This window comes from Lottia gigantea (genome assembly GCF_000327385.1).
Source record: "Lottia gigantea unplaced genomic scaffold LOTGIsca_22, whole genome shotgun sequence".
Classification (NCBI taxonomy): Eukaryota; Metazoa; Mollusca; class Gastropoda; family Lottiidae; genus Lottia; species Lottia gigantea.
This window is the reverse complement of record NW_008708555.1, coordinates 2,400,177-2,421,031: the sequence shown is the minus strand read 5'-3', so window position 1 is coordinate 2,421,031 and position 20,855 is coordinate 2,400,177. Positions and strand designations below refer to the sequence as shown.

The 20,855-nt window shown below is 31.0% G+C and overlaps 1 protein-coding gene across 1 annotated transcript; it reads right to left on the bottom strand.

Moving 5' to 3' along the window:
- Window positions 1-2,767: 2,767 nt before the first annotated feature.
- Window positions 2,768-19,911, bottom strand: LOTGIDRAFT_115808 (hypothetical protein; the record flags this gene model as incomplete). Its single annotated transcript, XM_009054614.1, has 11 exons — window positions 2,768-2,953; window positions 3,243-3,356; window positions 3,681-3,883; window positions 4,204-4,365; window positions 4,724-4,863; window positions 5,735-5,940; window positions 6,456-6,628; window positions 10,253-10,328; window positions 13,463-13,615; window positions 19,009-19,295; window positions 19,596-19,911. The coding sequence occupies 11 exons, from the start codon at window positions 19,909-19,911 to the stop codon at window positions 2,768-2,770; spliced, it is 2,016 nt and encodes a 671-aa protein (XP_009052862.1).
- Window positions 19,912-20,855: the final 944 nt, after the last annotated feature.

The window sequence follows — 20,855 nt, the reverse complement described above, 5'->3', positions numbered from 1 at the left end:
GCAGTCTTTAGCTTGGAAGACCTAAGTTAGTGTGGATGAATCTTTCCATGAGGTAAATGGAGAAGTAAAGCCGAGGTCTAGTCTTTCTGTGGAATGTTATAAACGATAGCACTAAAGTGATTCAAATATGACATAAGTAGGCTATGAAATACATACTGGCAAAAGAGTCCTGATATAAAAACGATTTTCGATAATTTTCTCTGATACATCAGACAATAAAATTGATTTTGAATTTATTATCATTAATCAATTAGATTATAGTATCTCTAAAATCAGAGTTATATATAATTTAAGCTTGTGAGAATAAGGCTGATAGTATTCCACTCGAATATAAATTTTAGTTGTCATCAAACTACATGGAATTATTGTTTCTTTTAAGGATTGTATTATTTTAAATTGTATAATTAACTACCTATGTCCATCTATTTGATTTTTAATAATGATAATATAAGTTTATAATCATGAAATTTGATGTGGATGAAATTTGATGACTAAATTAAATTATTTGAAAACTTCAGCTATGAATGAATTAAATTGAAATTTCATCTTTAGATGTACAAAATGTGACCTCTTTTGATTGATGTTGTTTTCAAACAATGGACATTGGCCACAAGATGAAATTTGAAATATATTTAATAAATCTAATCTATGATATCTTTATATATATATATCTATGAAAATTAAAAGATTATGGCCCAAATGTCCTGAATAAAACTGCTATGTAAAAATACATTGGTCACGAATACGAAGTGTGATGAATATCGAATGTTATCAGAGAATGGAATGTCACATAGATTGTTCTCTTTATGTTAAAGGAATTGTTAACTGTCTATTTATATCTGGCACACTGATGGCATCGATTTGCACCATTCTAATTTCGGACGTCTGGTTTTTGCATTTCCACTAAAACTGATCGTTTTATGACATCATTATCACAAAGTTTCTTATATCTTAGATATTAGAAGCTTTTATGATAATGATGACATAAACTCTTAGTTTTAGTGGCATTGCAAGAACCACGACTGATTGAAAATTGGCATGGCGGAAGTCAATGTTATAAGTGTCCACAGTGATATAAATTAACAGAAAAAATGTCTAATATTCAGGACAGCTGGGCCAATGTACTATATTATATATCTATATAGAATACAGGACTATATTATAATACAAGTTAATATCATTTTCTTCAGGTATTATATAATAACATTATATTATCTCTTTCTTTCTTTCTAGAAAATTTGATTCTGGATATTTACAGATGGATAATTTGTTGTCTCATTTGTTGACCTACTTAATAAAAGCACCAAAACAAATCTTTGAAAAATACTTGTAAATAATAAAATTCAAGAAGCTGACATCCCCTTCAGGAAACAATTCTAGATGAATACTATATTTCATAGAGAAATATTAACAAATAGTTTTCGTCATATGGGAATCTGTGATTTGAAATAACCAGACACTAAAAATAACTGCATATTGTCAAGGATCTCTAGCACATGATCTTTATCAGAGCACATAAAAAACACAAGGGGATATGTTATATATATCATATGTGCCCTCTGCTTCTCAATGTGTTCAAATCTTATAATTTAAATCGAGCACATATGTAGATAACCATATCCGTAGTAGATCTATATGTTATATGAGAAAAGATCAGAATCAAATATTACAATGTTAGAAAATAAAATAATATGCTTTAGAACATCACATTAGGTAGATATATTTACACTTATATTTTATTTTAAATATTTACTCTTTAAGAAAATATTGGACAATAACTTTCTTGACATATCAGTATTTCTTTGAATGATCCTCATGTTCAGTCATGTATTCAGTTAATTCACTTTTATAAAACAGTTTTCAGAAAACGATAATTTTCTTCCCTTAGATTACCTAATGATATCATACAACTTGTTAAGTAGGTAAACAACAAAACCCAACACAACACTTTGAAATGTTTTACATTATGGAATGCAGGACTAGTTATTCTCTTCTCAATCAAAAGGGACATAACTGATTATTATTTTCTTATCTTTAATATTGCTTCCAGCCCACAATTATTGTTCATATATTCTCAATGGATTGCTACATTTAATCTAATAAAATTAAGTTATATTGAATAATTCATGATAAATATTTCTAGTTTTCTCCTTCACTGGCACTTAATTTGGAAGACATTTCTAAATTCACAAACTAAAGCACATTATTTTGTATAAAATATCAGCAGAAGGTATATTCTTTAGTCAGAAGAAATCATTAGTCCAGTATCACAACCAATTCTCTGTATCTATTTGAAGTATGAAGTGAGAAGAAAGTATATCCAGGTCTTGTCTATATATAGCTGATTGTTCGTCAAACTATGGCTGATTTTTGGTCACATGTCAGGTCAGGTGTCTTTTACAGATTATCCTTTGCCAAGTGTGAAGTAGAATAACTACCTTGGTAGGCTGAACTTTTCCAGATTATCAGTAGAATACTCAATTACAGTTTGATGGAATATAATAATAAATGGATAACTTATGTTCTTGATGATGCTGTCTAATAATTGGTCAAGGAACAATTGTCTTATGGTTATGATCTTTCCCAGATAATCTGTAGGCTATCAACTGATGACTTGAACAACTGGAACTTTTTCAATATCAATACTTTCACTTCATTGTTTATATTGTTTTGTATTTTCACTGTGACACCAAATTTAAAACTGAAGTCTCAAGAATTAGTTTTTAAAATTTCACAAAATTAAAGTTTGATAGTTAAAATCACATGTTCACATATAGTTATCTACCCACTCTAATGGCACCCATTGAGGTTCAACTTCAATACGATTGATTTCATTCAATAGTTCTTCATAAGCACGAGTTAAGTCAGTGTTCACTAAAACATAATCAAATAGATGTCCATAGACTTCTTCCATTTCCCTGGCATCTTCTATAATCTGTTTCAACTCTTCATCCTGTATTATTTAATATAGAAAATTTACGAGATTCAGGAATATACTGGAGCAGATTCTTACACAATCAAGCATGATCATAGAGTTGATGAATCTGGTTTCAGAAAGGTATGGGAATTTCCAGAAAGGGATAAGGTATTCCAGAGAGGCAGAAGATAAGACATTAATCAGTAGTTTACATAATGGACAAGAGCTCATTGATACTATAGTAACATATTTTCTCAAGCTAGAAGTTTAGAAAGAGATTTCTTCTTTTCATCTCTGAAGATTCTAATAATATAAGCATACTTACAGTCGTTCGTGATTTCCCCAACTTGATGTGAATTTGGCGTAATTTTTCCAGGTTACCAGGGTAAACAGATATAACGTAAGGTTTTAAATCAGAACTTCGTAATATCTTTAATGACTGAAAATCAAGAACATAAGAAAGTTGGTTTGTTATTTCAACTATAGATTCAAACATTTTAAGAGTTCATGTTCAAAATAATCAATTTCACAAGCATTAAAGCACAATGAGAGAAGATAGAACAAATTTAGTGTAAATTGAACCAAATTTAGTGCAAGAACCACTTTTTAATTTTTCTATGGGCTGAATATTCAGAGCAAACATTAGTGGGGATACAGAGTAGTTCTGTTCTTAACAGAAAAAATTAAGGTTCCATTCTTTAATTCCTAGATCTATTAACAATTAAAACTGGTTATATATATTGTGTAATTTGCCTAGACTAACCTCTGGTTCCAGATTTAGAATACAAATCCTGCCTTGATTGACAACTCTTCTTATAGCATCTAACGTAGTACCGTAATAATTCTTCTCAAATTCTCCATACTCTACAAACTTATTATTCTGTATATCTTGTTCAAACATAGCACGAGTTATAAAATGATATTCTTTACCATTTGATTCTTCTGCTTTCTTTACTCTACTTGTATCTAAAATTACAATAAATATTGTCAATGTATGTAATATTTCCCCTTTGTCCTCAAGAACACACTGTTGATGAAAGTTTCATTATGGTACATACCCTAAAGATTAAGATTAAGGCTGAATAAGATCAATGTTTAAACAGAACATTGGGTTAGCTTAGTCAATAACCTAATCATCTTGTGTGTTTTTTTCCACCAATCCCCTTTAAGGATTTTTCTGTTGTCAGCCATGTTGAAACAGATAACGTTGTTTGAATTAGTCAGGAGACACCATTCAAAGCCATTATGAATCCTGACATTTTTCGAGAACTGTAAAATAAACTTACGAGGAACAATGATAGAAAATCTGTCAACATCAGAACTAATTAACATATCTCGTAACTCTTGACGACCAACAGAGGATGGACCAATCAAAACAATAGGTCGTTTTCTGTTGGGTTGTGGGTAATATCTGGCTACTTCTTCATATGTTAAACTTTCTTCAGTGTCTAATAAATACAAGGTATATGAAAACTAAGAAGATGTGAAAACCTCTTTTATCACAATACAGCGAAAAAAAAAGAAATGCCTTTCTGTAGCATTAAATTTTTTGTTGCTTATATTTCATAATCTCTTGAATATAACCTTCCATAACATATTGAACAAGGTACAAAATTTAAACTGAAAGAAGCTTTTAGCAATCTGTACGAATTGATTAAATTTAATCACTGAGATAACTCTATATCCTCAAGTACTGATTTCATCTTGTTTAATTTGTGAAAAATGGGCCCTGCAGAAAGAGATTTAATAATATAAATATTGCACTAAGATGTAACTCTGATGCATTGACAAAAATATTTCACCTACCTTCACCAGACCCAGCATACAGAGATTTTTTCTTCTTTTTGCCTTTTTTCTTGTTTTTATGACCACAAGAAGCACAAGATTTACTTTTCTTTTTATTTTCTTTACCATCTGGTGTTAAAACATTCATAGCTGCTTCTCGTCTGAAAACATTATACAAAGTTATAACACAACCAATTATACAAAGTTATAACACAACCAATTATACCAAGTTATAACACAACCAATTATACCAAGTTATAACACAACCAATTATACCAAGTTATAACACAACCAATTATACCAAGTTATAACACAACCAATTATACAAAGTTATAACACAACCAATTATACCAAGTTATAACACAACCAATTATACCAAGTTATAACACAACCAATTATACAAAGTTATAACACAACCAATTATACCAAGTTATAACACAACCAATTATACCAAGTTATAACACAACCAATTATACAAAGTTATAACACAACCAATTATACCAAGTTATAACACAACCAATTATACCAAGTTATAACACAACCAATTATACCAAGTTATAACACAACCAATTATACCAAGTTATAACACAACCAATTATACCAAGTTATAACACAACCAATTATACCAAGTTAAAACACAACCAATTATACCAAGTTATAACACAAAGCCACAACCAACACACAATTATTAAATATTTTGTTTTTATATACAACTGATGTAGTAAAGGATGATCAAAGTCATATTTTTCACAATAACAGGATAAATAAATCAATGTCACCTTGATTTTCCTAAATGATTGTCATAATAAATCGAACAACAGAGATAAAAAAAATTAATGGAAATTGTTGAAAAATATGTATTGAGTCACAGCCAATCAGAACTTGTCTCATCAGGAATTGTATGTGGAAACACATGACATCTTGCAAGGTGCTCTTTATTATAGTATGTTTTAAGCATAATGTCATAATGAATTGGGCTGCAGAGATTTGTTATTATCAGAGCTTTAGTTCAGTATTCTAGGTAAAACTTACTGTTCTTGAAAGACTTTACTAGGAATTAAACCAGCTAGTGACTGTTGTTCCTGTTCCCCTTCACGATATGCCTGCCACCAGTGTGTATCATCCTGGTTAATAACATGTAATATATCACCTTTCATAAAGGATATACCTAACTCTGGACATGGTATATAAATATCATCTTCTGGGTCATAATTAAACATCGCTCTTAGATGAACAGTCTGAAACATAATCAACAACTATAAATGTAATCCTTGTAAGACATTTAGAAGTATCACTGCTCATTAAGAGACAACAATTGTTATGGATATAGACTTCTATTTATTCCTTTTGAACACAACAGTTTATTATCCATAACCATTTTTGTCTCTTAAGAACTGAAATATTCAGCTAGGAATCTAGTTTATAAATGTTAAGCAACTGGCTTGGAAGGCTGAATGGTATGCCAGACCTCACACAATGATACATGACCTACGGTGAGTGAGCTTCCATTTCAGTTACCCTGATGTAATATACAAAAAATTCCAAAGATATAATCTTGATCTATGCAGGGATTAAACCCTGGACCTTCAGTTTATCAAAATGAAATGAATGGAGTTTTATGTTCTACTTTTCTGCACCATGTGGGCAAATGAAGACCTGTTTAGGTTATCAAGCAAGCACCTAACTCACTGAGCTCATTGGCTCCCCCATTATTAGAGTGATATCAGGTGAAATAGATAATAAATATACATACTGACTGTCTGGACTGTGAGATAGTGGGTGGTATAACCTCTTGAGTAACTGGTATAATCATGAAGGTTATAGTACCAGACATATTGGCTAACATCTCTGATACATCATCTACATTCTTTCCTCTCATATCAAACCCATTAACTTCTACTATCTCATCTCCTTCATGTAATAAACCTGGAGATAGAGAATACAAACAGTTTAAAAATAGTGTAGAATATTTAAAACTTATACCACAAACACAAAGATTATTCAGCTTATATTATATTACAACCAAAGCAAAAGTCGTCTGGTTCCAATTCAGACCATTCTCTTGGAAGTGGTTGTAATCAAGAGAATAAGGGAAATGACCACCCCTCTACTGTTTTGTGGTACCGTATGGTGCACAGGGACATTGTAGAATATTCTGTAATGTCTTGATGGACTCTTTAATGGTCCAGCTTTATGGCCCTGGATGTGCGGATATCCCATCTGTATATCACGTCTGAGGAACTGTAAGGCCAGATATTTCAGGCTTCCGTTGAAGCTGCCATTGCAAAACAGATGGAGCTGAAACTTTATTCTGGAACACATGGTATGTTCTCTACACACTGATCATTTCAATTCATTTCAAGGGTATAGACTGGAAATTTTGGGAAATGAAATTTCAAACATATAAATCAACAAATATACAAATTGCTGCTTCCATCAGACAATTTAACTGAATTACAGTCCCTTCATCTTTATTGAAACAAATAGATCTTATAGACATTGAATATAGACTAATTTCTACAAGTATTTGAAGTTGAAATTGTTTTTGAAACCTGATTGTATATACATATGTGTATAATCATTGTTATCAGACAAAACCAACCTCATATAAAATACCACACAAGAATGTAAAGTACATGTAAATAATTTAAATATTAGAACAATTATCTCAAACACTGCAAGTATTGTCATCCTCTAGTTAAAAACTCAACTTGGAAACCCTCCAAATAAAATCATCTTCCAAGATACAAACATGTCCATTTAGTGTCTGCAGACTACAAACATTATACAAAAAATACAAGCCTGAGATTGAGAAGACATGTATTAATATTGACTTGTAATAAATATATTTCTAATTTTTTATGAAAAAAAACAAAATTTATCACCAAGTTACAGTATTTCTAATCAAGAAGTATTTATGAGTGCAGATTAAAAATTTATCATTTTGTAACAATGAATCTCTTGCAAATAAACACCTTAAAGTGCACCTGAGATCAATCAGAATCAACATTTAGCAACAATTCAGGATATTTTAGACAAGTTTGAGGTATTTTCATGTAGATGTTACTAAAGAAGAACGTGACGAAATGAAGAAAAGAAAATGGAAGTGTGAGAGTGTATTTGTGGTTAATTTTTAAAACGTGAAGTTAGGAGAGAATACTAGAAAACTGTACACTGTGTCAATATTAAACTACTGACCATAGATCAATACAACTAGTTTAACCTTGAAAAATCAAATGACTTTTATCACCCTCTGCTTTTAAGGACCAACATTTTAGTAAGATAATCAGTTTTTCAGAAAATATCAAAATAGAAAAACTGCACAATTCTGAAGAGTAGCTAAAATCTTAGAAAAAATAAACAAAAAACTCTCTTGAACCATGAATTAAATTGGTAATTTGAAGTCTAGTGGGGTTCCCAGAGGCTGTTATAAATTATCTTGTATTGAGCTGTCATTATTGATTCTGTCATATTTCTCAACTGACTTTGTAGTAAATAATATTCCCAATCATTCTTGTCACAATAATATGAAAATAATTTTTCACAAAGGAAGTGACCACAGAATTGATTGCATTGAGGTATTATAAACAATATACAAGACTATTCTGTTGAGCTTCAACCTGTCAATAATAGTGAACAAAACTATGATAAATATTACCGTATATAATGAAAGCTATGATAGTTTTCCCCCCCTGGGGGTGTGGGACGAGGGTGTAGGAGAAGAATTTATTTTGAATTGAGAGAGCACCTCACAACATCTCATGCTGGAAATGTGGATGAAATAAATTTTTGGGGGTGTGAAAGGTCCATGTGAAAGGTCCATGTGATTGCTCCAGGGGTGTGAAAGGTCCATGTGATTGCTCCAGGGGGGTGAAAGGTCCATGTGATTGCTCCAGGGGGGTGAAAGGTCCATGTGATTGCTCCAGAGGTGTGAAAGGTCCATGTGATAGCTCCAGAGCTGTGAAAGGTCCATGTGATTGCTCCAGGGGTATGAAGGCTGAAAAAGGTTGGGAACCACTGTTTTAATAGGAAACTAGGTTATTTCTCTGACCTTTATATATTGAAAATATATAAGTTGAATAACATTTCTACTTGTTTATTATCAATATAACATATTTTTTATAGGTTATTAGTGTATACAGCTTACTGTTGATATTGAAATATTGAATCAGATAAAAGCCCCACTGTTTAAAATATATCAAATACAATTCTTCTGTATATAATGACTTTAAATCTCTATACAAGAAAAAATGTTACTTATTATTTTCTTTATCTATTTCACCAAGGCTCAGGAAATATTTAATATAGCAACGAATTTCATAAATTTCATATGACATAAACAGGAGTGGAAGATTCTATTTATCACACAACTTTCCATAACTGTTATTTATTAGGCTTTCAATTTCTTTGAGATCAGCCTTTTTACCCTTTTCTGCAAAATGTCTTTGTGTGCAACAAAATAAAATCTTGGTTAACACGTTCATGTGATTACTAAATTGAAACTTGTATTCAGAGTAATGTTATTTTGGTTTAAAGGCATTGTAAAGATATTTTCTAAATATTATTTGTATCAGGGAAACTGATAGAATCAATTTGCACCATTCCAATTTTCAATCAAACGTCTATGGTTCCTGCAATTCCACTAAATCTATGTGATTGATAACATCAAAATCGCAACATATTCTTTATCACATAAGGCACTATGCGATTAGTGATGTCATCAAATACTTAGTTTTAGTCGAATTGCAGGAACCACAGACGTCATTGACAAAATTGGAATGGTGCAAATTGATGCTATCCCTGATACATATAAGAATTTTAGAAAACCTTGGTTGTGAATTGAATCAGAACATAATTTTTCAGTAAGATTTATATTTGTTATCATGAGTTTCATGCAGTAAGTTGTCAGACACTCTGTAATTAATGCATCAAGCACTATTTTAACAGTGAGAAACCTTGTTGGATATTGTATACCACAAAGCTGAACGAGCTTAGCAAGAGGCTTGTAAGTTGCTTATTTAGTTGATATACCTTAATACTCAACATGGTAAAAACTGTTTCATTATAGATTAGATGGTTCACTGTGACATCATTTTAAAGATTTTAACATTCAGATCAGTCATTGTCAACTGGTAAAACATGGACAGTTGATATTTGGAAAGGGATTGAAATCATTATAAACTTTGAGGTGTTAATTCGAGGAAAAGTTCAGACATAAACCTTGAGTTTGCTGACTCACTTTCTTTCTGAGATCTGATCTCAAGAAAACTATCTGATCATTTTTTATAAAAGAAGCATTTAGAGGAAATATTACACTAATGTCCCTGATTAATATGACCCTCATCTCTTTCCGTGGCTAAGGAAATGAGAGGGGAGGGCAACACAAGAAGGTATTGATAACTCAAGACTATTTGTATTATACATGATCTTTTAGAATTTCAGTATTTTTATGATGCCCTCTATTGTATTTAGTTTATTCAAGGCTGAGAAAATTGTTTTAATTACATGGTTCAATGTTTTGGAAAATTCACAAAAAAACTCGTTACTTACCACTCTTCTCTGCAGCTCCACCTTTAACTATTCTACCTATTATGACTGAATCACCTTCATTTTTCACTGTAGCACCCTAAAATATATAAAATATAATTTTCATTTATTTGATAGAAAACTATAAAATCCTGTTCTGTGCTTGCATCTGATTGATGTGCATTGAGTGAAAATTGGATATAATACTTTGACATTTCTACTCTGGAGTTTTTAACACAGACATTAATTGAGTCTGACAAGGGTCTTATAGTTAATATGTTGACATTTTCCTCTGGAATTTCCTTAATTAATCAAACCAGGGAAAAACTGATCGTGATAAACAGTCTGAATAATATATAAGATATGTTTAAATGTTGACTATAAAGCTGTAATCTAGTAGAATATGTGAATTTAAAAGAGAAAGAGAGAGAAGATATAATTACACTGTCAATCTCTAGACAACAAAGCTTGCAAGCGTTTAATTTGATGAAATGAAAAATATTAATATTTTACTTTTTTTGCTCCCCATTGGGTAACTGAAATATAGTAGACCTACAATGCAGTATTTTTACAGAAGTAGTTGGGGTGGGATGGTAACCTTGTTTAGTTGGTAGGCAAATGATGATTCATGTTTTGACTTATTGACCATCCACGAACTAATCATTGAATAGCTTGAAGCTAAATTTTAACCGACATCCCAACCACCTGACTTCATCCACTTAACTTTTCTACCTCCCTGACAGAAGAGTGTTTTGAAGATGTCAGTAATGACATTGATATATAGTAAAACATGACAAGGTGACAAGCTGGGGAATAAACTGGTTATATCCCAAGTAACAGACAAATATTCAAATAAATGAAATTCAAACTTAATTCAGGAAATGCAAAAAAATTCAGGTAGTAGACTGTCTAGAGTGAAATGCAAATGTTAACAATGAGTCACATGCTCTAGTAATAGTGAAATTGCATTTCCTACTATTTTCTTAAAATATGGGCTACACCAACAAAAGTGCAAAGATGTCAAGACAGTGCACATGTGATGCTACCTAATGTTCATCTGATCTATTGTCATTATGATAAACATGTATTCTTAACATTTTGTTTTTATCTTTTTGGTACACATTTCTTAAAGCTCATACAAATTCTGTTTTTTAAGAATCATGACCTTGATGGTATTCTGTAATTAACATGGTCACAGAATAAAGTAATTTATCATTTTATTATCATAAACTAGAGAATGAATCTAATTACTGAAATGATGATAAACAAGATACAGAATAACCTATATTGACCTTTAACCCCAGCAAAATATATTTAAACATTCCAGAAATATCTTATTAATTAACAATGCATCATTCATTATACTCTACTGTATTTTATCTTAACTTTATTTAGAGTTTAGAGGTATATTCCTAACTATAATCATATACAGGATTACTTTTGTTTCCTTCTTGTAAATTAATGGTTTTGAATCCAGCGTTATTACACATTTTTATCGGGAATGAAACACAAAATTTTAATATAAAAAGATCAATTTCGCATTAAAACATTTGGAATTTAATCATTTGTGAATAATGCCTCAGATTTCCTTTTTAAAAGAGAATTTCAGGTTTGAGTTATAATTCAATTGTGTTCTGTAAAGTCATTTCTCTATATTTTATCTCCACAATTAAATTATATAGAATTTATATTTCTCAAGTATTGTTTGACAAATTCTCATAAATTCTTGACATAAACTAATTTTCTCTTCTAATTGTTTCTAAATGTCATCTTTTATGTGTTTTCTTACAATGTTATAACTTCTACTGACAGCATTTCTATATACACATGAAATATTGGAATTTGGAATATACAGATGAAATATTGGAATAAACACATGAAATATTGAATATACGCATGAAATATTGAATATACACATGAAATATTGAATATACACATGAAATATTGAATATACACATGAAATATTGAATATACACATGAAATATTGGAATAAACACATGAAATATTGAATATACACATGAAATATTGAATATACACATATACACATGAAATATTGGAATAAACACATGAAATATTGGAATAAACACATGAAATATTGAATATACACATGAAATATTGAATATACACATGAAATATTGAATATACACATGAAATATTGAATATACACATGAAATATTGGAATAAACACATGAAATATTGAATAAACACATGAAATATTGGAATAAACACATGAAATATTGAATATACATATGAAATATTGAATATACACATATACACATGAAATATTGGAACATACACATGAAATATTCTAAAATGTTCTATAAGAATTATATGGTAGGTCATAAAATTGTTAATAAAAAAATCTTGTTGCGATAATTTGTCAACACTTTGACAAGATAGTTATTCAACAACGCATTAGTTTCCTTCCCTATAAGGATATGTTATTCAATAACCTTTTTTCCCGAACAAAATTAAAACAAACAAGTTCCTTTGAAAACAAAAGATAATTTGATTTTAGACTAAATAAATGATTCTATTGTAAACTGATTTAAATAATGGCTTTAAATTACTAGCTTTCGCCAAAACAGAAAAAATTTGTTCCCAAAGGCATGAAGTTATCGTAGCAAATAATTGAAATTAAATAGAACAGTATTTTACTGTAAAATTAAATCAAGTTTTTTTAATAGAAGTAATGTACCATGCTAGAAGCGAATCTATTACACTTTACATTATTTACAAATGATTTCAGAAAGTATCGTAAATTTAACTTAACGTAATGTTTTTTGAACAAGTTGAAATATCAAATCAACATTTTATGACTTTTCATGATGAATTTAATTTGTTTAAGTGTTCAGTTGAATTTCTATCAAAATGAAGTTCTTTCCAGTGTAATTCAGAAACTAAAAACACGATCAATTTAACTTCAATACCAACTTCTCCCAAATATGATTAGCTCTGATACTCAATGAAGCAATTGGGGAGATTAAAAGGGGATGGGCTGTTTTCTTCTGGTAATCTTCATATTTCTTCAAGGCTCTGTGTTGACATCATTATCTGTGTCCAAATCTATAAGCTATCATGCAAAGCCAAAACATGTCTGATGCTAGATTATGGATACAGTAGAAAAAAGAAGAAATCAGCAACTTGTTAGGATGTGTACCTCGTTTGTGTATTTGCAATTATCTAGCTCTGCCTAGTACCTAGTCTGTTATAAAATAATTTATCATTACTTACCAAGGGTTCATTAGATTTTTCTAAATGTATAAGTTTCACTGTATCTTCACCATACTGTAACAAGGGATAGTCTAATACATCTTCACGTTGGACATCTTCTGTTATAGCATCTACCTGGGTCTCAGCTATCAGATCATGGGAGTGAAGCAAACCCTAAAATAGTCAGATAAATGAATGGATGAATGTGAGTGTAGTACTCCCTATAATGGAATGAATAAATTAATGAAAGAATGAATTTTAGAATGGATGAATGAAATGAACAAGTAGGCAACTGGAAAACTGGAGGCAAGGATGAAAGTATTATGAAATGTGATTTTTTTGAATGAATGAATGAATGAATGAATGAATGAATGAATGAATGAATGAATGAGTTTATAATAAGGAAAGGGATGAGAGATGAGTGAACTGTTGAGTAAATGAATGAATAAGTGAATGGATAACCAGGTAATAGATGGAATGAATGCAAATTTGAATTAATGAATGTGACTTCTTATCATGATGTGATGACCTTATTTCCTAATGATTTTGCCAAAGTTTTGTTCTCGTCTGGTCAATTTTGACTCATTTCAAATTTGGTACAACCAACCAAAAGTTACTGAACTGTTTCCAAGAGTGAAGATGTAAAATGTAGTTACTATGGGAACCAAGTTGAAAGATCAAGTTTTGAATGATGTTAAAGATTAAGGAGGATTAAGGTAATCTTCAGTTAATCTGAGGTAGTGGACGAGACCAGGACAAGCAGGGATACATCAGTTTGAACCAGTGGTCAAGTAACGATGTTGTTGACACCTTGGACAATCTGGAGGTTTGAATAAACATTGACAGTCAAATTTCTGTTTGTTTTTTCATTCTCTGACCATGAATAGAGTTGAATCTCAATAACAGTGAGTGAAACTCAGATGACCTTGAACACATTATCTCTTCACACATTAGAGTAACTGTAAGATCATACTGCTGTAGCGCTTTGCTTCTAAAATAGGCCTTTTTCACACTTTTGAGTTACTTTATAACCATTGATTTAATAAGATGAAGCAACCAGCAGATTTTCAATTCCAAAAATTTCTGGAGACTGCTGTTTGAATATCAGTATCACGTTGACATAAGTCATTGATATTAATCATGTAAATATTGTCATGAAATGAAATCCTATGCATTACATTTTATATGAAAAACAACCTGGCAATGCTGTGCAATAAGGAAAATTTTGCCAGAACAATGTTATCAGCTTACTCTTTTGTTTTATAACTTAAAATCCTTTTCATCATAGACCAATATGTGTTTGTCAATTTAACACAATTTCATATTCTGTGAATTTGCCAGTCTGGGCAATTGGTCTTGGGTTAAAACTTTGACCTGAAGGAAATCTAAGTCTATGATGACACCTGTTAGCTGGAGAAAACAAGAGAATATCAATAATTGTAAAAGCTCAGACAAAGTTTGATTACAACTGGTAAGAAATGGAATAAGAATAAAACCAGTAGTATTAGCTGTCTGGTAGCTAACTAAGTTTACACATATTACAAATACCCCTGATAATATATAGACAGCTGTAATTGACCACATAAACTACATTATAGAAGGTCAATATTACATCAGTGGCTTTCATGAAACTGGTGATTGTTTTCATGGTAGCATCAACATGGTAATCATAAATTCTCTTAAAGATGGGTTTCCTTATTTTTTTAGTGTCAAATTTTGCAAACCATTTGATTAATTGGTGTTTCTAATGAATTATCATATATTCTTAATCATATCATTATGTTCTTATTGCATGTTATTAAGAGTTTAAACCAATCCTTAATTTACATGTATATACTGTCTGGATAAACAAAACAAGACTTTCTGACCTTTCTTGATCGGTCACTCATTGGAATTCTGGTGGTAATTCTCTTCTAATTTAGTTGATTATGAAGTAATTTTGGACATGTAAGACAAACTGGTATTTTTCCAAGTCATTAGAACATCTCCACTTTCTGTTCATATAAGTATTAGTATTTTCATTTTCATAAATAAAAATAAGGGAACCCATCTTTAGATATCCATGGTTAGATATTTTCAGGAGTTGATTTAGGTTTATTATATGTAAATAGTCTTCAGAAACTAGTGATTGTTTTCTTGGTACTGTCAGCACGGTATTCATGAATTCTCTTACTATAATATAAGATAAACTTCTGTAGATTAAACCACATTTCAGATAGTCATTATTACATCAGCTGCTTCTATAACACTGACAATTGTTTTTTGGTGGAAGCATATCATTAATTGGTTCAAACCATGCAGATCCACAAATATGGCAGGCAGCAGAAAACAATTCAACACATTATGTGTATTTATTGAGAGATTTAGTATGCTCCACAGTAATACCCATGAAAACTCAATACATAATGATATTCCAGTTACTAGAATTACTTAGAAGGGAAGATTTCTTTAGTTCATTGATTTAGTGAACCCATTACCAAACCCAATTCCAGAAACGTGATTTTCTATTAAATATCAACACGTAGTAAATCTCTCTGTAACTGAGAGGTGTCTAATTGAAACGGGGAGATTTAAAATGTCTGGGACAAGTGTGGTTCAATTTCTTACATGGAATTACAGGAATGGATTTAAAGGAACAGGTTTGGAATTGTGAAGACAGGGAATATTCTCTGTCTCAATCTCTGAACATGCATGGGGCATTCCAACTAATGATTGAAATAAGGCGTGATATTTTCATTACTAAGGCATGAGAGAGTGTTGATGATGGCCTGAAAGTTAAACTGTCATCAACTTCATTTGTTTTAATTGTAAACAAACTGGTTTGAAGCTTAAATGAACTTAAAGACTTGGATCAGAATGGACAAACTGATGCATGAATAAAAAAGATTTCATTGGCATCATCAATCTTATATAACGTAAAATACATGTAGAAAATTTTAAACTTCCGGAAGTTCACAGAGAAGATGTAAAAATTAAACAATTTAAATGAAATAAAACTTCTTAACAATGTAACAATTTCATTCTACGCGAAATTCTTCATTTTATTATCAACTGTAATCAATCTTTACTCAGACGTGTCATCAACATTTCGACCAATCAAACAATCAATAGAAGGTCATGTGACTGTGGCAGTATTTGGTATGTGTGCCAATATTAAGATAATTGTCAACAACACAAACACTATTGATACAGGAAGTTAAACAAATACACAGGGCAACTTTTTTTTACACCACAACATTTCTTCCCCTGACCAGTTTTTCTTCGTTTATTTTACCAGACAAAATAAACCAAATTGGGTGGAATCTCGCATCTCAAATACAGAAACTCATTGTACTTTTAGCGGTTAGGGTGGTGGATAAAATAACAAATTGCCTTTCAGCAATAGGCACTGGTTAGTTTTAAGCAATGTTATGTCTTATATTTTCCTTTCATGTATTACTATAGAGATAACTGATATTAATAATGGTCAAAGATACTTAGCCAGTCTTATATCTATTATATCCTGATTTTAAGTTAGAGATAATTTTTCATTTAGCAAGGTCGTTTTAAAGTATATCAAATGGGGTGCCTTTTGCCTCTGAAATTTGTAATTTTACACGTTTCCTACAATTCTACAACTAAAAATGCCTCTGTGATTGTAAAACGCTTTTATAAAGAACTTCAGGACGAATTCCCTTACTTCTTGGTGACTGCTTACAAAAGGAATAAAAATCTGAGTAATGTTCTTGTCTATGGTAGATTAGATCCCCTTTCATTAACTCCCAGAAATAATCGCTTTGCATTTCTGAATTATTTGTTTATCTTGTAAATCTCTCCAGAAGTAGGTTTTTTCCTATCAAATTGATGTATTCCAATGCTGAAATCCACAGTCCCTACCTGTGACCTAGGCCAGTACTTCTATAAGAGAGTATGTCTTATAAAACCTTATACAAGGTTTAATTGCAGGACAGTTACTGTTTTAAGTTTCATATTTTTTATATAAAACAATAAACCCTTTCATTTGATGATGTAAAATGATGTATGTGATTACTCAATAACTGTTCCTCTACTTCAAAGCATTCCAATAAATAATTCACAGATTTCTACAGTTCAAACGATGAGTTAATGTTAATCTGAAATATTCTTCAAAGAACTCAAAGAACAGATTTATTATAGAGATTCTTTCAAATTATTACAGGATTATCAATAATTCTCTTTCAAGTTAAATTCCTTTTTTTTCTAGTGAAACCTGGCTTATAAAAATTGGATCGGAAAGAGGTTTGTGTAACTTTTGTATATGTCTGAGGAACAGATAGAGTTTCCACATCCATCTTTGATATTTCTTGCTTCCAATGTCAGATTTCTCGACCAGATTTGGCAAAATGAAATTTGATTTGAATGGCAAAATACAAAGGAAGAAAGGTCTAATAAGCTAGTTGTATTCTGGTAGTGTAGAGAATTATCTGTTTTTAAAGAAGTAATCTGATTTTATAAGATGATTTATAACATTCTAGCTTCTAAAATGATATTTTCATAAATCTTTCCATCTTATAATAACAGGATTATCAATAATTCTCTTTCAAGTAAAATTTCTGTTTTTTTTCAGTGGAGACCTAGCTTATAAAGATTGGATTGGAAAGAAGTTTGTGTAGCGTTCCATGTTTCTGGAACACGTCTTCCTTCTACTTCAATATCTAAAATTTCTTGTCTTCAATGTCAGATTTCTTGACCAGATTTAGCAAAACACAAAGCTCGAAAAGTGTAATAAGCTCATTGTATTCTGGTAGTGTAGAGAAGTAATATTATTTGGTTATAAAGAAGAATTCTGTCTGGACTTGAGGTTGAATGTTGAATTGACCTTGATATCTTCAGCATCAGCCCAAAAGAAATATTTCAATATGGAAATTTGGCCTAGACACTGTTAAGTTAAAATTTTGAGAACAAATGATATCTAAAAGGCAAGGCATAAAATGCATGATAATTATCTTGTTTAAATTGTGCAGTAAAAATTATTTAATTAGTAGCATGTTCAATCAATTGGTTAATGCAGTAGTTTTCTTAGTGAATTTGTACATGAATGAATAAATCAATCAAAAAATAAATCAAAGATTGAATTGACTGAATTAATGAATTGAAAAAATTGAAGTGTTTAATCATGTGATGAATGAATGAATGAATAAGTGAAGGATATCATAAATTGAGGTAAATAAATAAATGAAGTATATCACTGGTGTTAGTGAATTAATGAATAAAGGATAATAAATTAAATGAGTGAATAAATGAATTATTCAGCATATTAAAGAATGAATAAATAAATGAATGAGCAAATGTTTGAATGTATGAATTCTCTGTACCGGTACCTTTACCCTAAGACCACTAAGTATAAATGATATAAAACAGTCATAAAGACCTACCCTCAACTCCAAGTAATATGACTTAAAGTGTATGACGTTAACTTTATGTGGTATCACAAGGTAATGGCCACTTCAATGGCTAGGGTATTACATCATGTAATTATGTTTTAGGTAGAACAGTCCCTAGTGATGAAAGGGTTAATAACTTTACAAAAGTATGTGTTGAAAACTCACCTTAAAGTTTGGTTTATTAAGCACTGTGAGTAATTCAGCTACATATGGTTCCCGTGTATCACCACACAGCGTAAACACATCATGAACTATATCCTGGGAATTATGGGCCAGAGCACAAGGGGGTGGCGATTGGGAGGTCACTTCCACAACTTTATTATGTATTGTAACAGCTTGTTGAAACTGACTGTTGTGAAATAATGTTCGTAAAAATGATATGTTGTCCTTGTTTTCCGCTGTATCTAATCGACTGCGGATATGATTCAACGAGGAAAATAACTCTTCAATTCCTGGAAGAAAAATTTAAAAAGTAGTTATAATTTTGGGATTGCATATTTAATACTTTATCTTTAACGAATTAACTGTATGATATCCAGTCGGGACAATAAAGGGAAACTATAAGATATTTAATAAAAACTATATTTGAAAGTTCCTCATTGGTTCTGATAATTCAGCAGTATATACGTATGGAAAATTCAGGAAATAACAATGGAGGAACAGAACTACCTGGTAGACAGCATATTCACAAAACTTAGTTTATATCCTTGTAAAGTATGAATGATTCTTTCTGTTTGAATGTAAACTCTTACCAATATTAGTCTTCATATATCTATTATCATTAATATCAGCTTTCTCTAAACTTATACCATCTGATAGGTCTACTTCATTTTCAGCAAAACCAGAGTTATCTACTCCTGATGGTGGGACACGCTTTTCTAACGCTTGAAGCTTTTTAGATCCACGTAAAGAGGTTCGTAAGAAATCTTCCTCTTTCCTGTGCCTGGCTTCCTCTTCACGACGTCTTCTCAGCTCTTCTTGATGATGTCTTAGTCGTTCTAATTGTTCGTTGCTCGGTTGTTGCGTGGAAGATTTGTGAATATTTTGTAAGGAATCTGTATTTTTCATGGCATCATGATTGATATTATGTTTTTTATGGGGAAGACTGTTGTACGATGACGGAGGGGGATACACTGGCGGCACTTTCACAGAACCCACAAAATTAGCAGGAACATCAATAGCCATTTCTCGATGTGGACCGGAATTGTTCATCTCAAAAGAATTTTCAGTACTATGCAAAATATTATCCATATCATACATGGTGTCTTTTTGTAAATTTAAAGAATTTTGACTGTTTGTCTGTCCATTACGTAATCCCTCCTTCACAATATTCTCTATTAATAAGGTATCAGGGTTACTCATAGCTTTCTGATTCTTATCTTTCTTCTTGCCTTTTTTCACTGGCGTGTTCTCATATCCGTTCATTTCAATATATTCCGAAGAACCGTTCACATTACCGTTTCGAGCATGTCCGTTCACACGTGGGCGGGGTTTTTCCAGAGAAGCCATGGAATTATCTGATAGCACTAATTCTGTATGAATATTTTCCTTATCATGCACTGATGTACGTTTGTCCTCAAAAAGTTTGGTCATATCAACAGGGTCGATGATATGTTGTGTTGTTGTAAATTTTTCAAGTTTACGTTTTGTTCCCGGGTCTGTTGCAATGATGTAAGCATTGTTTATTCTATCTATATCAGCAACTGTAATGAGACAAGGAAATTCTGTTAATCTAAAGCATAAAATTTGTTATTTTATTACTGATTCTATTGTCAATAAATGAAAAGTCCATAGAAAGCAAAATTACAAAGCCTGCATTGGAAAATTGAATACATACATACATGTTATCAAAAATTGTAATTTCATTCAATGTTCTATGAATTTAAACTCAATTTATAGAACTGCTTAAGAACTAATGTGTATGTGGTCTATAGGAAAAGGCAGACAACATCACATACAAATATTAACTTTCTAACCAAATAATTGTCTTTTAGCCTTCTATCCAACTATAA